Source organism: Mandrillus leucophaeus, unplaced genomic scaffold, assembly GCF_000951045.1.
Source record: "Mandrillus leucophaeus isolate KB7577 unplaced genomic scaffold, Mleu.le_1.0 Scaffold231, whole genome shotgun sequence".
Lineage (NCBI taxonomy): Eukaryota > Metazoa > Chordata > Mammalia > Primates > Cercopithecidae > Mandrillus > Mandrillus leucophaeus.
The window spans coordinates 3,163,835-3,183,911 of NW_012102377.1; the positions used below are offsets into that span (position 1 = coordinate 3,163,835).

At 39.0% G+C, this 20,077-nt stretch overlaps 1 protein-coding gene across 2 annotated transcripts in view; it reads right to left on the reverse strand.

Annotated features, from left to right (window-relative positions):
• The window catches only part of TRANK1 (tetratricopeptide repeat and ankyrin repeat containing 1), a 117,286-nt gene that overhangs the window by 38,229 nt on the left and 58,980 nt on the right, over positions 1 to 20,077 (reverse strand). For both annotated transcript variants that reach the window (XM_011981914.1, XM_011981913.1), the window contains exon 8: positions 8,702 to 8,872. In XM_011981914.1, coding sequence (XP_011837304.1) covers positions 8,702 to 8,872 — 171 coding nt within the window. The remainder of the gene's footprint in view (positions 1 to 8,701; positions 8,873 to 20,077) is intronic.

The window sequence follows — 20,077 nt, forward strand, 5'->3', positions numbered from 1 at the left end:
GCGTGAGCCATCACACCCAGCATGTTTGTTGTTTTAAGCCATGAAATTTAGGGTATTTTGTTATGCAGCAATAGATAATTGATACAACAATTCAGGGAGTGATAGCAGAAAGATGGCTTAGCACACGGCAACATCCAACTACATGTCAGCCACCCAAACTTTTATATCTTATTTGCAAGTGGAAAAGGCCAAGTAAGGAGCCATCTCTCTGGCCGAGGAAGGGAAGATAGTATCTTTTTCATTCAACTTATTTGATAAAGTAGTCATGATGAGAAAACACCCGCTGGCTGGGTGCGATGGCTCACACCTGTAATCCCAGCACTTTGGGAGGCTGAAATGGGTGGATTTCTTGAGCTCAGGACTTCAAGACCAGCCTGAGCAACATGGCAAAACCCCGTCTCTACAAAACATATATAGGTACACACACATATACATATATATACATATATTCATATATACAAATAAAATACAAAAATTTGCCAGGTATAATGGCACATGCCTGTGGTCCCAGCTACTCGGGAGGCTGAGGCAGGAGGATTGCTTGAGCCCAGGAGGTTGAGGCTAAAATGAGTAATGATTATACTACTGCACTCCAGACTGGGCAACAGAGCAAGACCCTGTCTCAAAAGAGAGAGAGAGAGAAAAAGAGAGAGAAAGAAAGAAAGAGAAAGAAAGAGAGAGAGAAAAGAAAAGAAAAAAGAAGGAAAGAAAATAGTCACTGATGAAGTGTTGGAAAAAAAGACAAATTTTTTTATTAGGTATCAAAAACTATTCTTAATTAAAATGGAATCTTACTGAACAGATAAGGGAGCAGGACTGGACGTTTATTTTCACACCAAGTGAAAAGAGCCTGGCCCAGAGTGGCACTATCATGGTTGTGAAGAGATGAATGAATGTCCAATGTCATGTTCTACCAGAGTGGGAATACTTTAAAAGAGACAGGCTATTTGAAAATAGGAAAAAAAATTAAAAGCATCCTTCAGTCACGTTCCCCAGCAGTAGACACTAGATTTGCTCGCGATTTTTTAAGGAGGAAGTTTATTAAGAAGGAAGACCAGTAGGGGAGTAGGAGAAGCACAATAAGGGTGAGAGAGGAAGCCAAACACACGTATGCACTCAGGCAAAGTCCCACAGAGGGTGGCCTCAGCCTGATCCCACAAGAAGGCTCTGGAGTGTGAGTCACACTTCAGAGACGTCCCTCTGCAAGGCAAAGGAAATGGGCTTTCATATTCTCACATCTATCAGTTGCTAGCTACAGGCTGCCTTTGGACAACATAAATTCCCAGACATTTCTGGTTTAAAAAGAAGCATGAGCAAAACAGTTGCTGTAAGCCCAAAGGCAGTCTCTTGAAAACAAGCCTCGGGTGCTGACTTTTCAAACTGCACACACACCAATGTCAGGGGGCACCCAGAAATGGTAAAAGGGATTCAAGGGAAGCCAGACAGAGCTCTCCAACATCTGCCACACCTTCTGACACACATCTGAATTACATTTCAAAAACTCAAGTCAGAACACCAGAAACATACACACATCCACTTCTGGGGCAAGTACTCATTGCCCACTCTAATCAAGAGACGTTCAGGTGCCAGGCAGAAAGAGGATCCACTATAGCATCATCCTCTAGAGAAGAGAAAATGATAATCATTTGGCAAAGAAAGACCCACATCACCTTGGCTGGAAGCTCACTGAGATAGAAATCGTGTGTAGTAAAGCAGTATCTGGCTAGCAGCCCTGGACTTTGCCCTCCCATCTTCATCATAAAATACCTATGAAGACACAAAAAATGATGAAAACTCACAGTACAGAAAAAAAAATAGGACCTTTAGTAAAAGATAAACTTCCTTCACTATCAAGCTGATGGAAACTTGCTGCTTGTCTGCCTGATAAAATCTTTGCAAAAACATCATTCTTCCCCCAGGAAGATAAGTTTAGTAAAAAACTCACATGAAAATGAACAGAAACATACTAAGCTCAACAAAAGAGACAATTAGATGCAGCTGCATAATAAATACATGATTACATGGTTCAGACTTGTTAAGAAGGCAGTTATAGATGAGCAAAAGATTCAAACATCAGGAAAGAAATCAGAGAATGATACAGATGGAAAGTTGCTAAATACTGACAAATGGTATCCCTTGGTAGGAGGTCTGTGGGTGACTTGTTTATTTCACTGATCTTTTCTGATTTTGTTTCTAAATTTCCATTAAGCTTAAAAAGAGTCAAAAGAAACATCAGGAAACAAAGTTGCTTATGCATTATAATCAAGAGTTTTTTAAAAGATGACTACATAAGTACTGAAAAACAAAAGACTGAATACAAATGTGCTAACATGTAATTACAATAAATTTGCTTTTACATAAAACTATACTTTTACAAATTTTCAACAATGATCACATTTAGCAAATACAGCAGGTCCTCAAATAACATTCTCTTCAATAGTTTTATTATAATATGGATGAGAAAACAAATTGGGTCCTCACCAGGGACACTGTGTGGAGTTTGCATGTTCTTCCCATCTTTGCATGGATTTCCTCTAAGTACTCAGGTTTCCTCCCACACCCCAAAGATGTGCATGATAGGTAAACTGGCACGTCTCAATTGTCCCAGTCTGAGTGAGTGTGGATGTGAGTGAGTGAGCCCTGCAATTGAATGGAATCCTGTGGAGGACTGGCTCCCACTTGGCTCCCTGAGCTGCCAGAATAAACTGGCCACCTTCAACACTGAACTGGAATAACTGGGTAAATAAATATCTTACTTGTTTTTACTAACGTTTCTTAAATGTATGTATAGCTCACATTTATTTCCATGTTTAATATTAGATCTTTATTTAGAAGTTTGGTGATGTTTTTGTGACCAAAACTATGCCCTAAGAACTTAACTCTTGTTTGTTATCAATTAACCTATGGTAAAACTGGTTTCGTTATACATCATTTTGCTTAAAGTCAGTTTCCAAGAACCTGTTAATAATGTTAAGTGATGACTTACTGTGTATATATGCAGATTTGAAATTACAAATTAAAAAGCTCTTCTGAAGTTGCAACCATAGTCAGAAGTAATAGAAAATAGAAATAAATTATTTCAAAGGAGGTTTCACTTTTGTCCAAAATCTTTTTATAAGGTTTAAAAAGCAAAACTGTTAGGTTTTATTACACATATTTTTATCCATTTAAATTTACATTCTCATCGCATTTTATAAAATAAAATATAAATATGTAACTAAAAATGTGTGGAGTAAGACTAAATGACCATATCACAAATACATTATTTTTTTTCTGGCAGGTACAATTACAGAGAATTAATAGGTTCTTTTCTACATTTCATAAATTTTCTAAATATATAAAAAGATTGGTTTTATAAAAAGGAAGAAGTATGACAGACATCCTTTAAGTCTGCATTAACTGAAAACAGGCACTGTTCTGGTGCTGAGCACAGCAGAAAGCAGCTGGCTCCCCCCTGGAGGACCAGAGAGACGAGGTTTCAGAGGCCTGATGTAAGCTGACTCGAAAAGGCTAAGAACTAGTAAGTCAGAGAGAAGATCACAAACAACTGTGAGGAAAACAAAGGCTCCAATCTTGTGGTTCTTGGTCCTAAGGAAAGAGCTGAGCAGCAACAGCAGGTAGAGAAAATGGACATGCTGCCATCTGGTGGTGGCTGTGAAAACTGGATAAAGACAGTTCTGTAATCTTGACTATTTAGGACTAAAGCCTTGCTCCTCAAAGTGGTCCCTGGCATGCCCTGGCAGCTAGTGAGAAATACAGAATCTCAGGTTCTGCCCTGAATCTGCTGAATAAAAATGTGCATTTTAGCAGGCTCCCAAATGATTCATGTACATGTTAAGATGGAGAAACACTGGTTTAGAGAACAGCAGAAATATTTAGCAAGACCCTTTATTTCTCACCTAGATGCCAAAGCAGCCCCATCCGAAGAGATGAGGACCACTGTTATCAGCAAAATGGGTACAGCAAACTTGAGGAAGAGTCAAGGGAGAAAGTATCTTTCATCATGGTCTGTAAAGTGGAATGTTCATTCATCTGAGTGTAAAACAACTCATATCCTAATGTTATTTTGTACTCAGGACCATAGATGCGAAAAACAAATGTTAGGCACAGGTACAGCTCCCTAGCAGCAGCTCTTTCTAAAGATAATGCTTCCGTCTGTCCCTTTAATGGATTAGGATGGGGAAGGATTAAGGTCCATAAAAACAAAGTGGATCCTCCTTCATTCCCATGGCCCTGCACCTCCTCCTTTGATTCTCCCATAGTCTCCTCAGCTACTGTTCTGGATAGAAATACCTTCTGGGGGCTAAAGTCTAAAGCTACATTATCCCATACATGGCCACTAACTTACATAAAATTACAGTTAATTAAATAAAATTAAATGTCTGGTTCTTCAGATGCATGAGCCACACACATTTCAACTGCTCAACAGTCACATGTGATGAGTGGCTATCATATCAGACAGAATAGGTGTAGGACATGTCCATCATCTAAGAAAATTATACTTCATGGACATGGTCTAGAAAGATCCCCCAGCCCCCGCTTAGTGGGGCTTTAAACTTTGTGCCATCGGTAAAATCTTAGAAACAAAATGTATGCATGTAACTCTGTACAACTCTCTGGATGTATAAAGGAACAGTGATATTCAGTATATAATTTCATTTGAAGATCATCACCTATGGAGTTCACATAGGCTTTAGGCTTCTCCATGAGTTCTACTGCTGGGCCAGGAGCCATGGCTCACACCTGTAATCGCAGCACTATAGGAGGCTGAAGTGAGTGGATCACCTGAGGTCAGGAGTTGGAGACCAGCCTGACAAACACAGTGAAATCCCATCTCTGCAAAAAATACAAAATTAGCCAGGTATGGTGGTGCATGCCTGTAATCCCAGCTACATGGGAGGCTGAGGCAGGAGAATCACTTGGACCCAGGAGACGGAGGTTGCAGTGAGCAGAGATTCTGCCATTGCACTCCAGCCTGGGCAACAAGAACAAAATTCTGTCTCAAAAAAAAAAGAGTTCCACTGCCTAGAATACTTTGGGAAATATACGACTCCACCTTGCCAGCCCTTCCTGATTAACTTATCCTCTTTATAGATTTTATTTTACTACCTTTCACTCACGTTTCTCTATAGTCTTTCAATATTCCTCTAGCACAGCAAGAAAATCTTTGTGACCAATGGTCTGGAAAACTTTACAGAAATCAAACATCCAACAAGTTTACCATTGAGTATGGAAGGCTTTAGGCTTGACTGCATCCACTACAATCACAGGCTACCTGGTGAGCCAAATGGCAAGCCTGGAACAATGCACAGTCCTCTCATGCATGCTTTTCTGCCAAGCAAGTACAGGTGAATTCTAATGAGTGAAAAGTGGACACGCTGAGATTCTACTAAGTCTTTTCTCTTGGTTCCAAACCCGGGTCACATTTAACTGGTGAAGGAGAGAGAAGAGAAGCGAGAGCAAGAACCTTGCCTCAGAAGACAAAGCATTTTTAGGATAAACAGATATTCAAGGATTGTATTAAACAAGGAAACTAAAAAAAACAAAACCTAAAACCTTAAAAACTAAACCAACACGAATGACTTAGGTCAAAGACTTTAACACTAAATAGAACATACACAGTATTCTAAGAACTGAGATTAAAATTAAAAGAAGACAAAATTTGCAGGCCAGCACAGTGATTCACATCTGTAATCCCAGCACTTTGGGAGCCCAAGGCGGGCAATCACCTGAGATCAAGAGATCAAGACCAGCCTGGCCAACATGCTGAAACCCCGTCTCTACTAATAATACAAAAATTAGCCCGGTGTGATGGTATACACCTGTAATTCCAGCTACTCAGGAGGCTGAGGCAGGAGAAATGCTTGAACCCAGAAGGCAGAGGTTGCAGTGAGCCGAGATCGCACCACTGCACTCCAGCCTGGGCAACAAGAGCAAAACTCCGTCTCTTAAAAAACATATATATACACACATAAATATATACATATATATGTTGCAAACAAGTCAGCCATTTTCTACCACTAAGTAGTAGTTCTTCTTTTGCTGTTTTTTTTAAATCTGAAAATTTACTGACCTGTTTGGCTACTTGCAGTTTCTCAAATCATGGAAACCATTCTGAAACTGAGATGATATGCATAAGCTCTCAAAAAGCATTCCACAATAATCTATTCATTATACTACCTCACAGAAGAAATTAGTATTCCTAAAAACAGGAGATCATTTAAAAACTAAACACAGTATGTCAAAGCTTTGAAAGAACACCCATGAAGAGGGGGGAAAAAAAAAGAGGGCTCTACCCCTCTCTCCTGTTTTCACAGTCTCATAGAAATGACACCTTTAAAATAAATAATTAAAAATTAAAACATAAACGGGGAAATGGAGTTGAGGGAGAAGTGTTTTAAAAAGCAGCTTTAATCTCCCTCACATAAAACTTTTCTCACTCCGGCAATTGCAATCATCTACAGCCTGACAGACTATCTCCGACCCCAACATATGCCCTCTTCAGGTTGCCTGCAATTTGCTGCCCACTTGTACATTCAAGGGAGGGAGTGTTTCTAGGGAAGCACATTTAAATAACTGCAGGAAATGCATGCTAACCAACTAATAACTATTAATCAATCTAGTCCTTCAATCATAAATACAAACCATCCAAAGATCAGAAGATAATTAGGGAAAAGGAATAGCACAAAAGAGAAGCAAGAAAGTGAGTCAGGTCAGGTACGGTGGCTCACGCCTTTAAGTAATCCCAGCACTTTGGGAGGCCGAGGCAGGTGGATTACTTGAGGTCAGGAGTTAGAGATCAGTCTGGCCAACATGGCAAAACCCAGTCTCTACTAATAATACAAAAAGTAGCTGGGTGTGGTGGTGCACACCTGTAATTCCAGTGACTCAGGAGGCTGAGGCAGGAGAATCACTTGAACCTGGGAGATGGGAGGTTGCAGTGAGCTGAGATCGGATCACTGCACCCCAGTCTGGGCAACAGAGCAAGACTCCATCTCAAAAAAAAAGAAAATGAGTCAACTAACCCCAAAAGTAACATTAATAATTCAGGGAAGAAAGGAGAAAGTTTTTTTAAAAAGTTATTTGCTTTTTTAAATGCAATTCAAGAAGATGTGGCAAATATAAAACATGAATAAGCTTCTATAGATAAGAAACAATCAGAACACAAAGAGTTCTCAAAACTAAAACTATAATTTTCCAAATTAAAAAATGCAGTGATGGACAAGATGAATTATAAAAGTAGAAGCTTTAGACGAATTTAAAGATCTGGGAAGAGAAAAGGAGATAGAGAGTGGTAGGGAAAGGTACAGAGACATATATTATAAATTCAAGAAGCTCATCCATTTGATAGCAGTGGCAAAGAGAAAAAGAGACTTGGATGGGAACAAAATAACAGAAGATAATTCCTCTGGGCTAAGAAAACAGAACGCAAGGGGCCAACAGATGCCAAGCCAGAAGAATGAGGAAGGACTCACATCTAGATACATATAGGGAAATTTCAGGACTCCAAGGACAGAGAAAATTCTAGAGGGGGAAAAAATGAGACTGACATCAGACTTCTATCAGTAGTAGTGGGGGCTAGAAGATAATGAAATAATTTATACAAAGTTATGAGGAACAAGGTTTTACAGTATATTTCATAAAACTAAGACAGCATAGATACTGATGAACAAAACAGAAAAGGCTGCCATTAAACTATGACATATCACTGATTATAAAACACATTCCCATTTCAAAGAAGTTAAAATTTGGCAGGCGGGAAGGCAGGGAGTGTAACTTACTATTGATGAAATAACAATGCCTATATTCAGACAAATTATCCATCAATATGAGGATAAAAGAAAGACATTTTCAAAAATTCTGTAAGTCTACTATCTATGCCTCCTCCATGAAAAACTTACTTGACCAAGTACTCCAACATATCAAGGAGGAAATCTATGTGGATAACAGTACCATAGGAGTCATGTATGAGTGTTAGAACTACAAGAAGTATAAAAATATATACATGTTTCATTAAACTGAGATGCTTAAAGAGTATCACATTTAAAGAGCAAAGTTTTCAGGACATTTGGTGATTCCTTTCTATGGGTCTGCCCATGCTACTAGTTGTAGAAAAAGTAACATTTACATAATCTTACTACCATGCAAATGTCATTCACTAATTTGCAATTTTTAGAAGCAATCTGTAGATGAAGCATGAAAATCTCAAGAGTTAAGAAATAGAATATAAATAATACAAATAGCATTACTAGACAAAACCCAACAAATGGGACTGACACAGCCAAGCACTTCATCTTTTATGTGGTCTTGTCAGCAGATGCTGTCCAAAATTGATAAACAAGAAATAGAGACATATGCGTATTTTAAATTGTTGGCCATAATTGTTTCTAAGGAATAGACTTCATTTTTGTTATCTCATATTCTAATTTTTTTCCTTTTTTTGCTGTGTACATGCATGGGAAAAAAAAAAATCGCCCACACTGTCCAAAGGTGGACTTGGAAAAGTTCCCAGAATGTCATAGCATCTCTCTAAATAAGAGCTGTCTCATTCTACCTTTAAAAAAAAAAAAAGCAAACAAGTTTTCCAAAGATTGGTAGGTCTCACTTCCATATATATACCAAAAAGAGATAAACGGATTTGTATCTAATGTCACAGAACCAGTTTTATCGCCCCCAAAAGTTAATACACTGGAAGCTGTACCTGATAGGTCCTTAGAACACGTAGCTAGCTTTTCCAAGTGACTGTTGATTTTCTCGATGGCTTTGAAGTTCTTATTCCTCTTCAGGACATCCACAACAGACCGAGACTGTCGATCCAGCAAAGTGGGATCTGCCCCAAAGCGCAGGAGCATCTGCACATCCTCTGTTTGTCCTAGGGCAGGCCAAAATGAGAAGGGGGGTTTGTCATGGTTCCTACCATAAGATGTCCCCATGAGTGCTCTTCTTCTCAATCTCCTCCCAAGCAGCCCAGGGCAAAAGGACTAGGGTCCTCTGTTTGTGGAGCCTCAACTGCTAGCCTCAGGTAGTCCACTCAACTCCCTGAAGCAAGGAGTTCTGTGGAGAGTGGGAAGGACAATAGCTTTCAAGAGGTTCAGAAGTGCGCTTCTCTCTACCTTTCTCCCCTCTCCTTGGTAACAAGCAAGGAGAGGGGGAATCTTGTTACTAGGCAACAGTTACAGCTGTAAGGATAACATCAAGCTGTGACTTCAGATTTCTTTATTCCCTAGAGAGGAAACAAAATATTCTTCCAGGAGAAAAGTCTGCCTGGAGACAGGACATGAAAGCAGTGATTGCTTTGGCATCAGGGGCTGTTTTGTTGTCACTGTTACCACCCTCCTAGCCCCAACTCCCTGGATGCCAACTCCATTTGCTGCTCTGATGTATCTATTTGCCAAGCATCAAGGTATGTCTGTGGTCACAGATGCAACTGTTTGCAGAATGAAACAGGTATATCCCTGGGGGTACACAGGCTTAAATGGGCACAGAAAGTTAAATGAATCAATGCCTAATCTCCAACTTCCATATGTAAGCTTTCCTAAAATTCACCTCCTGAGAAGGCAACTGCCCTTCTCCCACTTTATAAAAAAAAAAAATTAAGTCATATTTCCTGCCCATCGAGAATCTCACTGTGGTAGGCAGAATTCTAAGCCCCCAAGATTTCTGACCTGCTGTGCATCCACACCTTTTCCCAGTTACTCAATCAAATACTAGCCTAGGTCCTGCTGTGATGAAACTTTGCAAATGAAACAAAGGTCCCAAATCAGTTTACCTTAATATAGGGAGATTATCCAGAGAGGCCTGATCTAATCACATGAGTCCTAAAGGTTAAAGTTCTAGAGGTCAGAGATTCAGAGTATGAGAGGGATTTGATGCACAAGAAATTCTCCTCTGCTGGTTTTGAAGATACAGGAGACAGGACAAGGAATGTGTGTGGCCTGCAGAAGCCAAGAGCAGCCTCTGGCTGATAACCAGAGCAGCCTGTAGCTAGTAACCAGCAGAGAAACTGGGATCTCAATCGACAACGGCAAAGAACTGGATTCTTCCACAACCATGTGAGCTTAAAAGACGGCCCAGAACTCCAGATGAGAACACAGTCAAAGCCAACACCTTCAGCCTTGCAAGACACTGAGCAGAAAACTCAGTCACATCATGTCACTTTACTGACCTAGAGAACTGTGGGCTAATAAATGGGTGTTGTTTCAAGTCCCTAAGTGTATGCTGACACAGCATAACTATAATATACTGCCCCAAAGGAGGTTAAAAACTCCTCACCTCCAAGGTATCAACCCAAAGGACAATTAAAACTAACTGATACCTGTAAAACCTCTTTTAAAAGGCACTACATAATCTATCCTTACCTACTTCCCCCCAGAATTTTATTTTTATGTTTAACAATTATAGAAATTTTACTATATTTATGTTGTTTTGATAAGCTTCATATTGATAATTAGTAATAATTCAATCCAGAAAAAAAGTAACGCTTACAGCCTTACAATCACAGAAACGTTGGAAGGACGTCATTTCCATTCTATTAAATACAAGTAAAGAAGTGAATTAACAGTTTTATTTTAAAATATCCATGTGTACAAAATTATACAAAATTCCACATGTCAACTTAAATACCTACAGAGAGGTACACAGATTTTCAAAATTCTTTAAGGCGATAAGGAAGCAAAATTTGAAAACCGCCAACAAATTAGACTTATTTTTTTGTCTCGTCAGTATCCATTCTCCCTTTTTCTGAGAACCACCCAGTTTTCCTTTGAGAAAGCACCTCCTCTCTCTCAGCCTTACCTGATTTGATGGTGTGAACACCAGAAAGACAGACACACACCCCTGTGACAACCACATTCTCTACCACTTCACCAACGCCCAGGTCCAGAGGCTAACACTTAACCAGGATCTGGCCACTCAGATCATTCTGTTCTTCTGGCTCTGTCCCATACCCTCTTCCAGGGGCTAAATCCTGGCCAGGGCCTTACCAATCAGATCATTCCATTCTTCTGGCTCTAGTGATTCATTGGTTCATAGAGGACATGTGACCAAAGTCAGGTCACTAAGACACACTAGGAGGACTTGTACTGAACTATTGGGAGGAGGCATCCTCTTTGACTGAGATTGACAAATTGGCAGAAAGTAAGCCTGAAGGTTCTGGTGGCCTTAACTGAAAGGCAGCCTGTCTAAAAACGAAACTAACAGAAAGAAGAAATAACCACAAACCGCTATTGATGAAAACAAACAAACGCAACAACTCTCCCAACAACACTTTCAAAATGAACATATCAAACTTGATTTTCATTAGAACGTAATTATTTCTTCACACAAAGGACTAAGAGGCAAGACAGACTCTTGAAGACAGCTTTGGAGCGAGCAACTGAATCAAACTCTGGAGTCTTCAGTCATATGAGACAATAAATTCTCTTTCTTGCCAAACCAGTTTGAATGTAGCTTCTAACCAAGACACATGCAATGATCCAACCTCACTTCTTCAATTTTAGGAGCTAACCATATCTAGACTTGGGTTCTGCTGCTGCCCAGCTCTGGTGGGTTCCTGAGCCCCTGCCGTCCTGGGCCTCTCAAATCTGTATGCACCAGAGCCAAAGAGACCATTGTAACAACAAGCACCCACCAAACTACAAACAAAGCTGAAGATTTCTAAGGCCCAACTGATGCTGCAATTTTTTCAAATGGGTTTAAAATTTAGGCCAACTTAAATAATCTGGAGAGTTCTTGATTCTGTATGTACCAGAAAATACTTAAGAAGGAGATAATAAACTCAGTGTTCAGGCAACATTTCTGGGGTTTAAGTTATCAATAGCTTTCAAAATCCAAATACATACCAATATGCTAGCACATCTTAAACATATATGCTTTTACTTGTACATCATAAAATATTTGCAGAAAAAAAATCTAAGATATTAGTAACATTCATTCCTTGGTGCCTAATGGACAGAGAAGAATAGAGACCCTTGATATATACATTTTGTACCTTTTGATTTTTTAATATATTTAAAATCTAAATAAAATAAAAATATATCCAAATAAATGGCATGTACAATTCCTTCAAACAAGCAACTTCTTAATTAGGAAATCATCCTATAGATACAACCCCACTGATTCACAAACATATACGTAAAAAAGAATGGTCTCCAAGCATTGTTTTCAATTGCAAAATGAACTAAAATACATTTAACCATCTATCAGTATGAGCTGTTAAAAAAATGAAACTGCCATGCCGATACTATTAGGGAAAGATGACTAAGATACATTGTTGCTGAACAGAATGTAGAGCGTACCTACATTTATATTTAAAAGGGAAAATACTGGCATTATAAAAATACATTACTGGCAAAACTCACAAAAAAATGTTTTAGTAGTTGATTTTGTAGAAAGAGATTTACTTTTTATCACGTTCTTTGGAAGTGTCTGAATTGTTTAAAGGAGTATAAAACTATGAAACTATGTATTGACCATCGTTCACCAGTATTTTAAATAATAAACGATATACAGTTGGATAACATTCTGATTAATACCAAGTTGTTTTTCCTGGCTTCTGCTGAACAAGTAAAACAAATACTGAAAAGACTGAGCGTACATGTGAGGAATGAGTTGAGGTAAAGAAAAAACATGCGAGTCAATAGTTTAGATCAGGGGTCCCCAACCCCCCAGCTGTGGACAGGTGCTGGTCAGTGGCCTGTTAGGAAGCGGGTCTCATGGTAGGAGGTGTGTGGAGGAGAGCGAGCATCACCGCCTGAGCTCCACCTCCTGTCAGATCAGTAGCAGCATTGGATTCTTGTAGGAGTGCAAACCCTATTGTGAACTGCACATGTGAGGCATCTAGGATCTATATTGCCACTCTTGAGAATCTAACTAATGCCTGGTAATCTCAGGTGGAACAATTTCATCCCAAAACTATCCTCTTCTCCCACCCCCAACTACACCCCACCATCTGTGGAAAAATTGTCTTGCACAAAACCAGTCCCTGGTGCCAAAAAGGTTGGGGACCACTGGATTAGATTACAAGAGTTTGTTCACTCATTTACAGCTGCAGGTCCTAAACTGCCAACATCTGTAACCATCTGATTAGTTTCCATGAGCCACATCTTAGATATTCCATGAATCATGACCTTTTAGTCAATGTAGCAACAGGGATTTCAACTTACATGTTCTTACCTGTAAGTGAGGGATACACAACTAGAATACATGGATACCAGGAGGGAAACAACAGACACTAGGGCCCACTTGAGAGTGGAAGGTGTAAGGAGGGAGAGGATCAAAAAAAACCACTTATCAGCTACTATACTTACTACCCAGGTGATGAAATGATCTGTACACAAAACCACTATGACATGCAGTTTACCTATATAATAAACCTACACATGTACCCCCCGAACCTAAAATAAAAGTTCAAAACAAAAAAGAAAGAAAAAAAATGGCTCACTAAAAGAATCTTTTTAAATGCCCATTTAACTGTCTTGTTTAATTAAAACGTACTAGGATTTTCCTAGTTTCCTCATCCTGGATAGGGAGGCTGCTGGGTTGTTGGCAATAATAAAATTTTTCTTTAAGGAATTTTGCTAACAAACCATTGCATTTTTAGATAGAAATGCTTTTAAATTATCAATTTAAATTGCCTGACTAATTAGAATCATTTATTTCACTTGATACACATGGCTTCAGGAAAATTTTCAATTTACCTGGAAGTGACTTATCCCTTGGGTTGCTCAGAATGATTGCATATTAGAAACATGGGCTTCCCTGTGACTTTTGTTTTGGCAATTGTTTAAAGAAAAAGAAAGAAAACCATTTACATATACATACACAAAACAAAACAACCAGAATGATCCTCAGGCTTATGAGAAGCCAAGTTATGATTAATGACTATGAGAATTTCCCCCAACATTTAGAAAATCTGTTCTGTACTGCAGAGGAAATAATATACCATGGTATCGAATGCTCTTTACTGATAAAGGAAGCAACTACAGAGAGCTTTTGTTTCTTTGTTCAAAGTAACCAGTGCTATTGATGAAAAAACAACAACAAACCCAACAACTCTCCCAACACCATTTGAAAATGAACATATCAAACTTGATTTTCATTACAATGTAGTTATTTCTTCACACTAGTAAATGAAAAACCAAGACCCAGATTTTATATTTTATATTATACACACACACATCATCATCATCACCATCATCATCATCTTCTGGACAAGAATGCCGAGTTAGTCTTTCTTCATAAAAAGCAATTACAATTTAAGAAAAATCCACACTTTTCTCTTTTGCCAGCATCAAGTTGGCCTCATTTGAATCTTTCCATCTCATGAGAAATATCGATTCTCCATTGCTGTCTGTGGCACCAATTATTCTTTCAGGATTAAGACCTCTAGCAAGCCCTCTTGGTTTCTCAGCAGCATCTTTTTCCTTCTTGGATTCGCTGTCATCAGATTTACTGTGAGATACAGTATTTTGTAATTTCTTTTCTTTACTTAATTTGGGAATTAATAAATGCTTCAATTAACTCTGGAGAATCTAAATTTTCTTCAGGTAACCAAGCATTGTTTCACGATGTTCTTCGATCTGCAGGTCTGTAGCATCTGTAAATTCCTTCCACTTGAAGAAATAGCCACTTTCCCTTTCACTACGTATCAATCTACTACTTTTTCCACCACAAATTCTCTAACGTTTTTACTCTTTCCTTTCTGTTTTTTTCCCCTTGTTTGCAATGTAGCTTAATTGGAGGCCATTTTCTTATTGCACACTTGAAGAGCCACTATTCACTACCTCTCAGCAGTTCTGGGTCATGGGTCTGTGGCATCTCCAACCCTGTGCACCTTAAGCTCAAGCCAGATCCAATGAACATTTTTTTAACAAAAGCATGAACTTTCAATATTTTCCCCCTTTAAAATATTTTTTCAGTTGAGATACAGCTCATATAACAAAAAATCCATTCTTTTAAAGTGTATTATTTGCCCGGGTGTGGTGGCTCATGCCGGTAATCCCAGCACTTTGGGAGGCCGAGGCAGGCAGATCTCCTGAGCTCAGGAGTCCAAGACCGATCAACATAGTGAAACCTCATCTCTACTAAACACGGTGAAACCCCGTCGCAAAAAAAAAAAAAAAAAATTAGCCAGGCATGGTGGCACATGTCTGTAGTCCCAGCTACTTGGGAGGCTGAAGCACGAGAATCGCTTGAACCCAGGAGGCAGAGATTACAGTAAGCCGAGATCACATCACTGCACTCCAGCCTGGGCGACAGAAGGAGAATCTCTCTCAATAAATATAAACTGTATAATTTAATTAGTTTTAGTATATTTATGAAGTTGTACAACCATCACCACTATCCAATTCCAGAACATTTTCATCACCCCTAAAATAAGTCTCATACACGTTAAGTTGTTCTCTACTCCCCTTCCCCAACCCCTGGCAACCAGTAATCTACTTTCTGTCTCTAGGATTTCCTTATTCTGGACATTTCATATCAACAAAATCACATAACATGTGGTCTTTTTTATCTGCTTCTTTCACCTAGCATAACGCTTGCAAGGTTCGTCCGCGTTGTCGCATGTATCAGTACTTCCTTTTTATGGTTGAATAATATTCCCTTGCATGGATATGGCATATTTTGTTTATCCATTCCTCAGTTGACAGAGATTTGGGTTGTTTCCACTTTTCTGGCTATTATGAATAATGCTGGTATGAATAACCATGTATAAGTTCTTATTTGGGCATGTTTACATTTTTTCTGGTATATACCTATGAGTGACATATTTGGTCTTATGGTAACTGTTTAACTTTCTGAGCAACTGTCAAACTGTTTTCCAAAGCAGATGCAGCGTTTTTCTTACCCACCAGCAATGCATGAAGGATCCAAGTTTTCCATTTCCTTGTCAACATTTGTTATCTTTTTTTATTTTAGTCATCCTGGTGGGTATAAAGTGTACTGAAAATTTTTAAACTGGTTTTTAGAAAGGTGATTCAAAGACGCCTGTAACACATGAATAGGCAAAGAGATAAATAGAATAAAACAGAAAGTTCAGCATTAGTGGCATCTCAAATTACTGAGGTTAAGACAGACTTTTAAATAAATAGTACAGAGACAAATAGGTAATCATTTGGAAGAAAGTAAAGCTACATTCTTACAATAAACTACAATGGACCAAGAATCTAAATGTAAAAAAATGAAACACTACAGGCACCTGAAGACAATACGGGTGAGTTCCTCTTTAACTTTGGTGTAAGGAAAGACTTTGTAACTCCAAATCTGGGGGCAATAAACAATAGATTGATAAATTTGACTATATAAAAAGAAAAACAAATTGCATGACAAAAAACACCAAAGTCAGAAGACAATTGACAAACTAGGAGAAAATAATTGCAATATATACCACGGACAAAAGCTAATGAGCAAAGAATTCCTAAAAATTGAGGACAAAGGACCAAAAACCATATAGAAAAATGGGAAAGAGATATGAACATATATATAATTCATAGTAAAAGGTATTAAAATGATTCTTAAACACATTCTTAAAAGTGCAACCTCACACTTAGAGAAATGCAAATTAAAACTATACTGAAAAAAACAATTCTCACCTATGGGATCAGAAAACTTTTTAAAATAAGACAACAAATTCTACTGGTGAGACTGTTGTGAGAGAAGCACCCTCACACATTGTTGGTGGTAACTCAAATTGGTACAACCCTCTCCTGGATGAAAAGTTGATATTATCTAACAAAACTACATATGCATTTATACATATGAATTAATATGGAGTGGTTTCCAGGACACACTCTCAGTGAAAAAAATCAGGTGAGGTGCAATGGCTCATGCCTGTAATCTCAGCATTTTGTGAGACCAAGGCAGGCAGATCACTTGAGCCCAGGAGTTTGAGACCAACCTGGAAAACATGGCAAAACTCTGTCTCTACCAATAACAACAAAAAAATAGCCAGGCATGGTAGCACATATCTAGTCTTTGCTCCTCAGCAGGCTGAGGTGGGAGGATCACCTGAGCTTGGGTGCGTGAGGCTGCAGTGAGCCAAGACTGCACCTCTGCATTCCAGACTGGGTGACAGAGTAAGACCCTGTCTTAAAACACACACACACACACACACACACACACACACAGAAAAGAGAAGAAAGAAAAAGTGCCAAAGAGTAACTACACAACGAAACTCTTCACGAAAAAAAAAAAAAAGGAGGTATAAGAAAATAGCATGTGTGTGCTCATTGCTGCAAAAGAAATCCAGAAAGAATAGGCCTGAAATTAAAGAAACTGATAATCTATAAGACTGGATGGGCAGGGGGCAGAAAGGAGGAGGAAATGGAAATGGCCGGGGAGCAAGGATGAGAAGGAAGTGACATTTCTCTAAGCTTATCTTTTGTTAAGTTCTGACTCCTAGAATGATGGTAATATTTCACAGGCCCTTCATATACCCAGACTATAAACAAAATTAATCAGGATGTGGGGCGAATCCAAAAATGGAACACAATCACTAAAAAAATGAGTCTGAGTGTTCTACAAATTACTAACAAAACCATAGTAAAGGGGGTGGGAAAGAAAAGAACTACCAGTATCTTAACAGGATGCTCAAAGGCTAAAGACAAAAAACGCTGAATATAAATGAACATAAAATGAATATAAATCTAGTCAGTAAATGTGTTTCTCACAGAGGTATTATGGGTTACCTAGTCTGAAACTCATAGACTGAGTAAGTATAAATATATTGTAGATGAACAATGTTACAAATAAAAAAGGCTGAATGATCATGGTGTTTGGACTGGAATCAGAGGTATCAGTATAAACTCATGGTTTTTAACATAGACATACGCAGAGAGATACAATAATACAGATCTACAACTGTATTATTGATGTACATCTGTATTATATAGATCCTACATCTGATTATATACTACTTCATCAGTTAGTGCACATACACGTATGTCCTAGCTCTTATCTGCCGAGAAGTCCTAGAAACAATGACACTCCACTTAGCAATGGCATACCTAGTACCAGATCTTGTATCCTCTAACATGCTCCGATAGGAACCAGGGATCCTTAGAGAAGTGGATGATTCCAGGGCTGGGACAGGGAACACGCAATATGAACGTGGAATACCTTGTGGTGTCTGAAAGTAAGGAAGTGCTCAAATAAAGATGGGGACTTTTTGAAGGAACACAGGGGCCAGTCTGAAGAATGCCTTATGGCTAAAGCTAGAGCAATGTTAGCAACAAAATAAATAATCACAGCATTGGATTTTATCCCATAGAATAAAATAAATATTGGAGTCCATACTGAAATCATTAAATAATTGAATATATAGGGAGAAGGAACAGCTCTTCATTACAGAAGAATTCCAAGAAATAGGGTGGGAGTGGTAGCTCACGCCTGTGATCCCAGCACTTTGGGAGGCCCAGGCGGGTGAATCACCTGAGGTCAAGAGATCGAGACCATCCTGGCCTACATGGTGAAACCTCATCTCTACTAAAAATATAAAAATTAGCTGGGCGTGGTGGCATGCACCTGTAATCCCAGCTACTCGGGAGGCTGAGGCAGGAGAATCGCTTGAACCCAGGAGGCAGAGGTTGCAGCGAGCCCAGATTGCACCACTGCACTCCAGCCTGGAGACAGGGTGAGACTCTGTCTCGGAGGGGGAGGGGGGAAGAAAATATTTCAAACAATAAATGTAGACAGAAAGAAGGAAAACTTTAAATCAACATTAATCAAAGACCATAGTAATATCTGTAGCTGTCAAGATCTACCAATGGATAAAAAAATTAGTGGGCAGAAGTTTGAGGAGAAACAGGGGATGTGCACAGTTTCAAAGTATCCCCTCCAAGATACTCATTAACTACAAAAGATAGTAATTTTAGAGTGGAGAAGCTCTACACATCACACCTTGACCAATAACCAAGGTTAATATGATAAGAATTATTGACATCATGAACCCCTTGGTACGATTCACTGAGGACACAAAATCGTTTCTGTAATATTGTTACCAAAAACACGTAACTTCATTCCAGTCATAACAGAATATCAAACAAACCAAAATTGATAGATAGTCTACCAAATAACTGACTACTACTCTCCGAAAGGGTCAAGGCAACAAAAGGCAAGGAAAGACTGAGGAATGGTCACAGACTACAGAACACTAAGGAGACAAAAACTAAATGCAATGTGGGATCCTGGAACAGAAAAGGTACGTTAGTAAAAAAAGCTAGTAAACTCATACGAGGTCTGTATATTAGTGGACAGTATTATATCAATGTTAATTTCTTCATTTTGATAATTACACTTTGCTTTTATTTTATTTTTTAGAGACAGGGTCTCAGTCAATTGACCAGGCTGAATGCAGCAGCACGATCGTAGTTCAGGGCAGCCTCGAACTCCTGGGCTCAAGCCATCTTCCCGCCTCAGCCTCCTGAGTAGCTAGGACTATGGGCCTGTGCCAACACACCCAGCTAATTTTTTTATGTTCATTTTTATAGAGACAGGATCTCACTATGTTGCCCAGGCTGGTCTCAAACTCCTGGGCTCAAGTGATCCACCCACCTTAGCCTCCCAAAGTGCTAGGATTACAGGCGTGAGCCACCACACCCAGCCAGCCCTCTCTTTACTTCACATTTTATCCTCCCAACTTTATTTTTCTGTATTAGAACTAGTATAAAATTGTTATTCTAAGCCACATACAGGTTAGAGTCTAAGCCACATATGGCTATAGAGCACTTGAAATGCATGAGATGTGGTGAGAAGAGTGAAACACATGTTAGATTTCAAAGACAGTACAAAACAAAAAATAAAGAGAAAAATGGCCAGGTGTGGTGGCTCACACCTGTAATCCCAGCATTTTGGGAGGCCAAGGCAGGTAGACCACAAGGTTGGGAAATCAAGATCATCCTGGCTAACATGCTGAAACCCCATCTCTACTAAAAATACAATAAATTAGCTGGGCATAGTGGCACGTGCCTGTACTCCCAGCTGCTTGGGAGGCTGAGGTAGGTGTTGACAGCCACAAGTATTACTATGGTCTTTGATTAATGTTGATTTAAAATTTTTGTTCCTTCTGTCTATGTTTATT